Source organism: Psammomys obesus, unplaced genomic scaffold (assembly GCF_907164565.1).
Source record: "Psammomys obesus unplaced genomic scaffold, mPsaObe1.curated_primary_1811, whole genome shotgun sequence".
Taxonomy (NCBI): domain Eukaryota; kingdom Metazoa; phylum Chordata; class Mammalia; order Rodentia; family Muridae; genus Psammomys; species Psammomys obesus.
Genome location: NW_026585691.1, coordinates 2,736,717 through 2,749,406, shown reverse-complemented (window position 1 = coordinate 2,749,406; position 12,690 = coordinate 2,736,717). Strand labels below are relative to the sequence as shown.

The window sequence follows — 12,690 nt, the reverse complement described above, 5'->3', positions numbered from 1 at the left end:
CCCTCCCAGGGGGTAGGCTGGCCAGACAAGGCTCACCCAGGCGGCTCCAGGACACAATGGGGCGAGGGTTGCCCGTGGCGACACACTCCAGCACAGCGGTCTGGTGCACCGTCAGGGTGAGGTTCTCAGGCCCCACGAGGATGGTGGGCTCCTTGTAGACCCCAGAGCCTGAGCCTGGGAGGAGAAGGCCACGTTTCCTTATTTCAGTCGGAAGCTTTTCCACTTCTTCACTCCCACTCATGACCCAGGATCAACCCCAAACAAAGTTCAGAAGACAGAGAGATGTTGGAGAACCAGCCGGTTCTGGTAATGGCCCTTCCTCTCCCAGTCAGACCTCCAGCCCTTGGGAGAGCCCAGGAATTGCTGGTAAGAGGCAGCTGGAGACCCGATCAGGTGCCTTCGGCATAGCATATGATAGGCTTGGTCACACGGGAGACTTGGTTCCGTCTGGGGGTAAACCGACCGGGGAGGCTGAGAGAACTGCGCAGGAGCTCACCTGACACGGTGAGCCTCGCCCCGTGGCTGACTCGCACACTGGCAATGTTTGAGGCCACGCAATGGAAGACGCCGCTGTCCTCGGCCCGGAGGCCCGTTATCTGCAGGACCCCCTTGGGCAGTAATGTGTACCTGCCAGGGGAGGACACAGTTGGGCACCACCACAGCCGGGGCAACCTCAAGCCACATCGACATAAATGGAGACTCGGTACTAACCCGGCCATACTGTTGTGATGACAGATGCTTGCTGCGACCCTCCCAGGTGGACTTACCACACACAATCCTCTCCCACACTCTCGTGAGCCTAGAATCTGGGCCCAGGAAGCCACAGGGACCCACGATTCTCTGTCCCAGGCTGTAGGTGCCGATGGTACATGCAAGCCCACCACAGGCTTCATCCGAAATGAGCATCCCAGTCACCCTCTCTGCCCTTCCCACAAGGGGCTCACCTCTCATCGTCCGTGTCAACGGGGACTCTGTTCTTCTCCCACGTGATCAGGGGCTTGGGAAGCCCATGGATTTGGCACTGGAAGCGGGCAACACCGCCCTCCTCACCCACGACAGCCTGGGGGTGCACGTGGAAGTCTGACATGGCTGGGGAAACAGAAGGGGGCAGATAAGGTGCCCTGTGGAGGCACAGAGGGAGAGCCAACGGGTCACCCACTGAGGTGCAGACGGCTTGAGGCAGGACAGTAGCACAGGGGACACAGCAGCTCTTCCCTCAGTCCTCCCCCACCCTGGCTAGGCACACTCCAACCCAGAGATGACACAGTCTTTAAGATGCCTGGGAAGGAAACAGTGAGACAGGATGTTGTCATCTACAGAATTCACAATTGAGAAGCATACAATCGAGTTACCAAAAGGTACCAAAAAAAAAAAGTTACCAAAAAAAAATCATAATGTTTCAAACACATTTACAAATTGTACAGGACTGTGTTCACGGCTTCCCTTGGCTTGGCTATGGGGTGGACGCGCCTGGCTGGCCAACTCTGGAAGGATGGCACTCTAACAAGGCATGTGCCGGCTGTGGGAGGCCTCCCGAGGAAGGAAGGGTCTTCCAGACCTCCCTCATAAAGGCCACCTAGGGAAAGGCACTTCTCCCAAGTCGGCTGGTGTATTTTTGTCTCCTGTGACCTGAGCAGTGTGCCACATTCTACAGAACTGGAAACTGAGGCCCAGAGAGAGAGACTGGTTCATCCGCTGTTACCTAGCAGGGACACTGTCAACAGTAGGCTCTCCTTTCCAGGGCCCAGTGGCTTTTTTTTTTTTTTCTTTCTTTTTTCCTTTTCTCTTTCTTGCCTTCTCCCTGGTACAGGCTGTTCTGCACTTTCCACTGGAGCCCCAAGAGGGTAGTGTATCCATGCACGGTGACAGGCCCTCTCAGAAGACTGTCAAACCTACCAATCTACATTTCAATGTGTCATAAATATTCAAGGATCCCTCCCCACCTTTGGGGGAATCAAACTCACACTTAAACTCTGATCTGCAGAGGGGGGCCGTGGTGCCCCCCCACCCCGTGTTCCCCCAGCTGGTTAAGTGTTCTCCCCACCCTGTTCCCACCCTGCCTCAGGCCCACACTGCAAACCTGGAGAAGGCTCCTCCCACACGAGCCTCAGCACCCGGACTGAGATTTCATTAAAATCCACTTTGCTTCAAGTGCAGGAAGGCGGTACACCATCTGTCCAGGCCACAGCCCTCCTCTCTGGCACTCCATCAATTGGGACAGTGGCTCCCTCCTCCCCTCCCTCCTACCTCCCTCCCTCCCAGAAGGAGCCCTTCCCCCACAGCAGCAGGGACCCCGGAGCTTGTTGCTGGTTGTTTCTGCCCTGGACTCCCTGGCATGCCTAGACAGCCCTCTTTGTGGCCCCAATGTTCCTTCTCAGGCTCCCTCAATCCACGGTCCTGTTCTGGACTCCACGGCAGCTCAGCAGCTTGAAAGGATGAGGAGGAGCCTTTGAGCCTTCCCCTCAAAGAGTCTCTGGGGGCTTGGCTCCTTTGTGGCCATTCCCCATCTCATTTGCATGTGGTTCATTAAATATAAACATGCATAAGAAATCCCCTGCCCAGCCTCCTCCTCTCAGGTGGCCTCCTGGGAGTGTGATAGGTGGGTGGGCACAGTTCCTTGTACATGTGTTCCGGCTGGGTGTTTGCTTGGGAGCCTGGCTCTGTCTCCTGTATTTGGCCTGACTGTCCCCATCAGGACATCAGTAGGGGGGTTAAATCTGCCAGCCACCATGGTGGGTGCATGCGTGCGTGCGTTCGTGCGTGCGTGCGTGCATGTGTGTGTGTGTGTGTGTGTAGGTGATCAATTACGAGTGTCTCCCTGTGGGTAAAGCTCTTGTGCACAGGACTTGGGGCCTGGGTTTGGGAGGGGAAGGTACGTTGTCCAGCTGGAGCCCCCATCAGGCTTGATGAGAGGATCCCCAGGGAGCATCCAGAGGTTGGCCTGCTCTGCCTCAGGCCCGAGTCTGTGCTTGGCCAAAGAGCTGATCTACAGAGGTCAACCCTGGCCTCAGGAGTTTGGGGGTAGAAAAGGGCCCTTCCCAGCTCAACCTCCAGGAAGGTAGGGCTGGAGACAGATCTTGGGGGTTAGGGAGAGAGCACCCAGGCTCCAGGGTCTGCTCTCTTGCCCCCCAACCTGGACTCTGCCTCTGCAGGCGCGTCTGTCCCCTCCTCACTCCAGCTGGAGCAGCGCCGTAGCTCCCTACCCCCGCCCCCCACCTCCGACCTGGGGCTAATGGTTCTGCTGACTGCAGATGTCTCCTCATTACAGAAACAAGCCTTTTGTGCCTCTAGCCCCCAGTCTGGACTCCCTGGGGACCCTAGAACTGGCTGAGGAAAGACAGAAAAGGCTCCTGCTTTTTCTGGGCTGGGTGCTGGGACAGAGCAATCTGGCTTTTACTGGGCAGCCCTCCCTTGACCCCCCCAGCCTCAGAAGAAAACTGTCAGCCCAGCAGGGCTGAATATGGAGATGCTGAAAAGGAATAGCAGTGCTGGAATGGGTTGGACAAGGAGTCAGTCCTCACACCAATAGGTCACTTGTCTCCTGAGACCTCCTGGCCCTCACTACCCTCATTGCAGCCACCAGAGTGGTCCTTGCAGTCCCTATGTGCTGTGCTTACACTCTTCTGAATGGCTGCTTTGCTTCTCCAAAAATGCTTGAAAACCATTTTGAAGTGAATCATTTTGTCTCGAAAGAAGGGCACTGAGGCCTAGGCCTTCTGTGGGGCTTGGGGTGGGGGTGGGATGTGGGGGGTGTTCCTTAGTAACAGCCAGTTTCCTCTCTCTGCAAGGCCAGGAAACCCTAAGCAGATTGCATGTTAAACCAGGCTCTTTGTCTTTTTCCTTTCTTAAAAAAAAAATATTATTTATTTATTTTTAGCAGGGCAGTGGTAGCACATGCCTTTAATACCAGCACTTGGGAGGCAGAGGCAGGTGGATTTCTGTGAGCTTAGGGCCAGCCTGGTCTACAGAGGAGTTCCAGGACAGCCAGGGCTATATAAAACAACAACAACAACAAAAACCAAACCAAAAACAACGTTGTGTTGAAAAACCAACCAACCAACCAACCAACCAACCAACCAACCAACCAACCAACCAACCAACCAACCAAAAAAGATATTATTTATTTTATTTTATGTGTATGGGTATTTTCCCTTTGTTATCAACATAATTGTGCAGGCATTTCAACTAGACTGCCCCCAGGGGCCTTCAGGGTCCTGACAATGTCACCACCTGGGCCGGGTGCTCCAGATATAACCATCTGCCACTCCTACCTGCTCTCTGCCCATTTCTCTCCCCTTCCCTGCTCTCTCTAACTTTTTTCCCTGGGGGGGGCCCACCATCCTCCTTTCTCTCTTCTCCTATGCTCCCCCAATGCCCCTCTGTCCCTGTCTCTCTCGCTTCCCAGATCTGCTGAGTGCGTGTGGCATGTTTTAAGATGTATCTTTACACCCTGCAGCTATGTCTACGCACCATGTGTGTGCCTGCTGCCCAAATAGGCCAGAAGAGGGAGTCTGATCTCCTGGAACTGGGGTTACAGACAGTTGTGAGCTGCCATGTGGGTGCTGGGAACGGAACCCAGGTCCTTTCCAAGAAGAGCCAGTGCTCTTAGCTGAACCATCTCTCTAGCCCCAACCAGCCCTTTCTCAATGGCTGCAGGGAAGGTCAGGAGTCTAGACAGAGCTGCAGAGTGCATCTGGCCTGTCAGGCGTGCTCTTGCCACCCAGCCTTCTGCTTCTCTCTCCTCTTCATGTCCCTCACTCACCCTTTGGTTAGCCCTGGGGCTTCCTGAGAGCCCCAGGTGTGCCCTTCAGGACCCTCAGGTTCTGCTCTAACCTTTGCTACAGTCTCTAGACCTGAGAGCCTGCTCAGCTTAGTTGGGGTCCTGGAACCTTCTAGGCACCCCTGGCTCTCAAACGGGCTTTAAGGCTTTTCTAGTGTAAGGGTAGAATGCATTTGGTCCACAAGTTTTGTGTGTGTGTGTGTGTGTGGTTTGTTCTGGCTTGTTTTTGTTATTGGTTTATGTGTGTGTGTCTTTTGTTTGTTTGTTTGTTTTGCTTTTTCAAGACAGGGTTTCTCTATCCTGGACTCTATTTGTAGCCCAGGCTGGCCTCAAAGTCAATGCAGTCCTCTTTTTGTAGCCTTCCCTGTGTTGGGAGTCTTGGCGTGAGCTACTGCTCCCACGTGTGTTCTCAGCCAGGTGTGGCAGTGTACATCTGTAATCTTGGTATTCGGGAGGCTGATGCAGGATGATCATGAATTCAAGCCCAGCTTAGGCTACACACTGGGATTCTGAATTTAAAATGAAAATAAGGTCTCCTCATGTTTGGGCTTGTGGTAGCAGTGCGGAGTTCCTAGAGACTTTTCTGTTGTTAACTTTCTGGGGAAAGAGTTCCTGGGCACATGTGGAACATCGGGCTGCCAGCAGGGCCTCTGGGCTCCCTCAATAAGTCATAACAGAGGCCACCACATGCTTGGTGACTGTGGAGGCTGCTATGGCTATTGTCAGTGTTGGCTTCTGAACACTGAGGAAGTGCTGTGACCTGGCTGTTGGTGCTTTCCGGTTCTTCAGATACTTGTTGCTCCTCCGAGGACAGTTTGGGTTCTTTACTTCAAGCTGAGTGACAGGAGAGGTAATGAAGTGGCCCTGCCAGGTGTGAGGTCAAAGGGAAGCAACAGGGGAAAGGAGGTGGCATGCACCGTGTCCCCATGCACTTTTGAAAAGGGTCTCCCAGCTTCCCTCTGATACCCCACGGGTACAGCATGGCAGAGACAAGAGGGGCCGAGAGGGAGGCCAGCAATCCTTGGTTGGAAGGAAGTAGAAATGACAGGAAGTGGTCCTGGACAACCCTATAAATCACCCAGAGGGACAGGCTCTCCTGAGAACCAGGTCCACAGCAGCTCTGGGAGGGGAACTTACTGCCTGGTCCAGAGCCTCTGCAGAGGTCAGGTCTGGATTTGATTAGACAGACTCCAGGGGGAAGCAAGGGGCAGGAAGGGCTGAGGCAGAGCACTAGGAAGGAAGCTCAGGTCTCTCACCTTCTGGCTGTAGTTAGATTCCTATCGGGTGTGTGATGATTTAAAAAAAAAAAAAAAAGCCGTGGCATATTTGGAAAACTTAGACTCTGCAAAAGTGAGTGACCCCGTGGGTGTGGGGGGGTTCTGAGAGCTAACCATCCCTTTCCATACAGTTGTTCAAGAGGGGTCACTGTGAAGACTTCTCCAAAGATCCTGGAGGCTAAACACACACACACCACACACACTCATATGCACGCCATTTATTCATCTATAAAAGCATTAGGGGCACAGAGCACCTTGGAAACCCAACTCCTCACCGGGCATCATGAACATTGTAAACATTTTGGTTACACCAAGCACATGCATGAACCTCGGAAACTTTTACTCATGCTTCAAAGTTTTCTTCTAAAATCACATTCTTCAGTAAGTCACATCTGGGTACCCATGAAGGATCAGTTCCAGAACCCTCTGCAGATAACATCCTTGCATCCTCATGTTCCTTATGCAAAATACTGAACACACTATTTGCATATATATAACCAATGCCAACTTCCCATAGGATTTAAATTATCTATGAGTTACTATATTTTTATTTTTAATTATATGTATGCCTGTAGGGGTAGTGTGTGTGTGTGTGTGTGTGTGTGTGTGTGTGTAGTTGCCTGTGGGAGTACAGATGAGGGTGTCAGAGTCATCAGAGCTGAAGTTAGAGGCAACTGTGAGCTGTGTGACCTGGGTGCTGGTAACTGAACTCTGGTCCTCTGGAAGAGCAGCACGTGCTCTTAACTGGTCAGCCATCGCTCCAGTCCTTACATTACTTCTTCTAATAACTAATGAAATATAAACGCTGACAGTGTCATACTGCTTTGTTTAGGCCCTACACCTTAGGAAATAATGACAAGAAAAACAACTGTACATGCTCAGTCCACATGCAGTGCTGACGGACGGACGGACGGACAGTATGGCGGCTCTGAGGCCCTTGACATACACCCAGGCAAAATCAAGATGTCCCGTAAACACAATATACAAGCTGGATTTCGAAAATTTAGCAACTAAAAAAAGTAAAAGCTACTGATCGTTCAGGAGTTGCAAACCAATAATTATAAATGCGACACCACCACACACTCATTAAGATGAGTGAGTGATTCATAGCACTCGGGAGGTGGAGGTGGAAAGACCAGGAGCTCAGAGTCCTCCTCAACTATGCAAGGCCAACCTGGCTGTGTGTGCCCCTGTCCGGGGAGAAAAGGGAGTAATACTAGAAAAACAAGACAAGAAAAAAGCTGGGAAGGGTGGTGGGTTCTGTAGGTGAAAGCAGCAAAGCCATTTGAGCCTATGAGTTAGAGACCAGCAGGGTTGGGGGGGGGAGGCTGAGATGAGTAGTTAATAGTGTGTATGACTCTTGTAGAAGACCTGAATTTGATCTCCAGTACCCAGCGCAGCTCACTGTTACCCTTGAGGGTCTGATGCCTTCGTCTGGATGCTGTGGGCATCTGCACACACACCCACACCCACCCACACCACACACACACACACACACACACACACACACACACACACACACACACCTAACACATACACATAATTAAAAGAAAATAAATACTTAAGAAAGAAAAAAGACCAGCTGGGCCTGGTGGCTCTCACTTGTAATCCCAGCACTCAGGGAGGCAGAGGCAGGTGGCTCGCTGTGAATTCGAGGCCAGCCTGGTCTACAGAGTGAATCCAGGACAGCTAAGGCTACACAGAGAGACCCTGCTTTGGAAAAAGAAAGAAAGAGAGAGAGAAGACCAGTTCAAACAATTTATAAGACTTCACATCTCAGAAAAAAAAAAAAAAAAAAAAAAAAACAGAACAAAATATAAAACAATAAATGGGGACCGGGAAATGACGGCACACACCTTTAATTCCAGCACTTGGGAGACAGAGGCAGGTGGATCTCTATGAGTTCAATGTCAGCCTGGTCTACAGAGCAAGTTCAGGACAGCCAGGACTACACAGAGAAACTCTGTCTCAAAAAACAAAACAAAGCAAAACCAAAAAACCCCACAATAAGCGAGACTTGATGGTGATGGTTCAGTAGATGTCTTTCCCTACAAGACCCTATCTCAAAATAGCAATAATAAATAATATTAATATAATAATAATCTGGAGACAGATGGCGATATTTGGACAATAATAAAAATATACTTTATATCACTGAGCTACATACTTAAAATGATAAAATTGCATCTTAGGCTAATTTTTGTTTTGTTTTGTTTGAGACAGGTTCTCACATAGCTTAGGCTGGCCTCAGAGCCAAAGATCACCTTGAATTCCAGATCCTCCTGCTTCTGCTTCCTGAGTGCCGGTGTTATAGTCCTGTACCACCATAGTTGGCTCTGTTATGTGTATCTTCTAAAACATTAATTAATCTCTTTTGGTATGTTACGTTGTGGTGTTCTGTATGTACTTGCCAGTGTGGGTGTGTGCTAGTGTGTGTGGAAGGCCGGGGGCTGTGGCAAGTGTCTTCTCTCAGTTACTGGCCACCTTTGTCATCTGAGTCAGACTCTCTCCATGAAGGTGAATCTCGTGAGCTGGCTAACACGGCTGGTGAGAGCTTCGGTAGCCACCCGTCTCTGCACCCCTGGCCCTGCAGTGAAGGCACTGGCCACTGTGGTGGAATTTCGTGTGGGTCCAGGATCTGAACTGAGGTCATCATGCTTTTCTGGAAGACATTTTATCAACTGAGGGCTCCTCAGCCTCTGTTATGGATATTTTACCAGAGTGAAAACACTGGGGAAGGATAAAGAATTGTTAGTTTAAAATAATTTTGTTTGTTTGTTTGTTTTTCGAGACAGGGTTTCTCTGTGCAGCCATGGCTGTACTGGACCCATTTTGTGGACCAGGGTAGCCTTGAACTCACAGAGATCTGCCTGCCTCTGCCTCCCAAATGCTGGGATTACAGGAGTGCACCACCGCTCCCAGCTTTAAAGTAATTTTTAATTTTTAAAATACTCATTATAAGTTAAAATGGTAATGGCTTGACCTTCAAAGCATCCACAAAAAAATATAAAAATGCATCAATAATTTAAAAATACTGACAATGTTGAAATGACAGCATGCTAGAAATACCAGGTAAAACAAAACGTATTAAAATTAACCGCACTTTGATCCAGCGCTCAGGAGGTGGAGGCAGACAGATCTCTGAGTTGGAGGCTACCCTGGTCTGCATATCAAGTTCCAGGCCGGTTGGGGCTACACAGTGAGAGCCTGTCTCAGAAACACAAAAATGATAGATAGCTACATAGACAGACAGACTGACAGACAGAAATCGGCTTTACTTGTGTTTTGTTCTTGCTTTTTTTGTGACTGTGGCTAGGTGAAAACTTAATTGCCCATGGCACTAAAAATACTTTCTCTAGCCAATGAGGCTGTGAAAAACTCTAACAACTTGTTGCCCACACAACAGTCCTCCCAACAACGAGGTTCCTATCTTCTCAAGGAAGTTTCAGCCATCAACTGCCTATACGTTAAATTAGAATTAGCCTGGCAAGATGGCATAGCACGCAAGGGTGTTTGCCACTGAGCCTGCTGACCTAAGTCCCAGCACCAGGACCCACCCATAGGGCAAAAGGAGAGACCTGACGTCTACGACTTCTCTTCTGACCTTCACTCATGCCTGAGTATCATCCGAGCTCTCACTCCCTCATTAATAAATGTAATGAAAATAAACAAATTTAAAAAAATATAAATTCTGACAGGGTTCAGTGGTGTGTGCCTGTAATCCTAGCACTCAGGGAGGCAGAGGCAGGTGGATCTCTGTAAGTTGGAGACCAGCCTTGGTCTACAAAGCGAGTTCAGGACAGCCAAGATTACACAGAGAAACCAGGTCTTAAAAAATAATAAGTTCTGGTCCTTAGACTTCTCAGCACGTTCCAAATGCTCAATAGCCCTATGTTGGCTCTTGGCAACATCATAGGGCAGCGCCAATAGAGTTTCAGTCATCATGAAGTTCTACTCGAGGATGCTCACCTAGAGGCCTCAGGAGCCCTGCTTCTCTCTTCCTCTTTACTCACTGCTGTCCCTTCAGAAAGGACCTCCTTCTCTCCATGTTCATTCCTGTCCAGCCCACCTCTCCAGCTTTCCCTCATCTTGGTCATACACACACAGAAATAGATCGAGGCCCACACTCGGGTCTGAGGCCAGGTGGCTTCATATGGCAAGATTCTGTCCTGTCCCAAGTCAGGAAATATGTGCTGGCAACTTTTTGGAGTAGTGGTACAGACAACACTGACTGCTCTGGAATCACACAGAACTGAGTTCAAAGTTCATCACTACAACTGCATTCACCCCACTGTTATGAACCCTGGGAACTTGGGCAAGTGATACAATCTCTCAGAACTTTGTTTGGTTGTTTTTGTTTGTTTGGTTGGTTTTGAGACATGGTCTTTCTGTGTAGCTCTGACTGTCCTGGTGCTCACTTCCCAGGAGTAGGAAGCACTGGCTCAGACTCACAGAGATGCACCTGCCTCTGACTCCCAAGCATTATGTGCCACTGTACCTGGCTCTCAGAACTTCTATTTCTTTCACTTGTAAAACAGGTGTGCTCTGCTCCCTAGGCCTGCTGTTACCTGCTCTTGGAGGGGATCTGGGGAACTCTGAGCTGAAAGAGAAGTATGAGGTCATAAAAGAGCAAGGTTCGGGGGTGAATGACTCCATCTTTCCCTGAAGAGGATAAAGCAGAAGAAAGTGCCTCAAGTCCTCAGGAGATGGGGCTGAAGAGAACTTGCCGGAGGTTGGTGAACAGGCAGGGGTGTCACTGGGGTGCCAGAGAACAGGGCATTCACCAGAGTGTAGTCTCCTCTCTCTGACTCTTGCTTGGAGCTTTCATGGAGACAAGCCGTCAGGTGGAAGAGGCCCCCGGGTGACGGAGGCCTTGATTTCTCTAGTAAAATGTTTATGAAGCCCATAAACTCATGCCTTTATTGGCCAGGCTCATTCTGGGCGTTGATGTGGCTCTCTGAGGTGTAGTTAAAACACCTGCTGAACTAGGGCTCAACAGCGACTCTGGCCTCTGTCCAGACCCATTGTCAGAACCAGCGGCGAGGCCTCGGGGTTTGGACTCTGGAGGGTAATCAGCCATCTGTGTCCTCCCTCGCATGCTCTCTAATTCCATGGACACCTTTGTAGGTGCCCCATCCAAAAGAGACCAAGGCAAGGAGTGCAGAGAGTGAGGAGCCCTGGTCCTCATGCTGCCCTTACCCCAGGGCAGGTCCGGCTCACCCCTCCTAACACTGCTCTCATTTCCCCACTTCCCCTTAGCCCTTGACTTTGGCTTTGCTAAGAACCCACACACCCTGAGGCCTCAGCGTGTAAAAAGCTCAGCTCCGCAGCCCTGTGTACTGCACTGTGGGTGGAACTGGGGTTCTGAATCCGAAGAGCACCCTGGGAAGTGGGAAGGCTGTGTGGATGCTGGAAGAGCAGAGGAGGGTAGATGGACCTACAACAGCTTCCTAAGACTGTGGTGGCTTGAAGTCTGCGGGGCTTTGCTGGTCTGCTTTTGCCAGGTGACCCTGCTGAGCGGCCCCTGCGTACTTTAATCTGCCTGCTTAAGCTCCTCACCCCTGCTTGGGCCCCCGAACTCCAGGCCCTCTCTCCTACCCTCTGGCTCACCACCAGCTCACCAATCTCCCCTACCCTGGCCCCAATTCCAGCACAAAAGGCAACTTTGTCTTTCAAGTCCCCAGCCATAAATCCACAGCTCACCCCTGTGCAGCCACCTCTGACAAATGGGGGCCTGGAAAGGGGAGTGGTGCAGGGGATGGGGGCGGCACTGCATGCTCCTCAGGGAAGTCTGGACGGGGAACCTACAAACTTTGGTACCACAGTAGGTCAGAGGGAGGGTGGCAGGGGAGACCGGGTGCTGGGGGCTATCTGCTCCCCCTGGGCTGGGCTTTTACAATCCGAAGAGAATAAAACTCCTCAAAGACCCACTTTTAATCACTTAGCCCGGAAGTTGGGAGGCTCCAGTTCTTCCCTGGACTCCTCCTCCTCTTCCAGCCTCCCGTGGAGAGTGTGAAGTGTGCCTGGAGAGGGTGTGTTTGCCTAGTAAGTATGTGTGCCTAAGGGTAGATGAGGCCTGTGGAGCACTGTGGGGTGCAGGGTGAGGGGGGGACAGAGGAAACGTTAGGAAGCCCCGCCTCCGCCCCGGCTCCACGTGCTCCTTCCACCTTGGCTGGGGGCTCAAACGCTGTCCCAATTCCAGGTATTCTGTCCTGTTTTCGAGCCTCATACCAGGTGAACATATATCCTGGGGTTTGGTAGAGTCACCTGAGCACACCCGGAGCATTCCTTCAACACACACATACTGAAAGGGGGTGCAGCCCAGGAGCAAAGCCGACTCAGCCCTCCACGCTGCACTGCCCTCAGATGCCCCCATTACACGCTGAAAAAAAAAATTAGTGAAATTACTAGGCTCTTAGGTTCTGTCTAAATAACATGGCTGTGAGGGCTGGAGAAAGGGCTCAACAGTTAAGAATGCTGGCTGCCCTTCCAGAGAAACCAGGTTTGATATCCAGCAACCAGTTTGTGGCTCACAATAGTCTATAATTCCAGGGAATCCGATGCTCTCTTCTGGCCTCTGAGGGTAACACACACACACACACACACACACACACACACACACACACACACACA

General features: G+C 50.9%; 1 protein-coding gene across 1 annotated transcript in view; it reads right to left on the bottom strand.

Moving 5' to 3' along the window:
- The window catches only part of Igdcc3 (immunoglobulin superfamily DCC subclass member 3), a 44,244-nt gene that overhangs the window by 7,202 nt on the left and 24,352 nt on the right, over positions 1-12,690 (bottom strand). The window contains exons 3-5 of the mRNA XM_055596997.1: positions 945-1,089; positions 497-627; positions 37-174 (exon numbers count right to left, since the gene is read on the bottom strand). Coding sequence (XP_055452972.1) covers positions 37-174; positions 497-627; positions 945-1,089 — 414 coding nt within the window. The remainder of the gene's footprint in view (positions 1-36; positions 175-496; positions 628-944; positions 1,090-12,690) is intronic.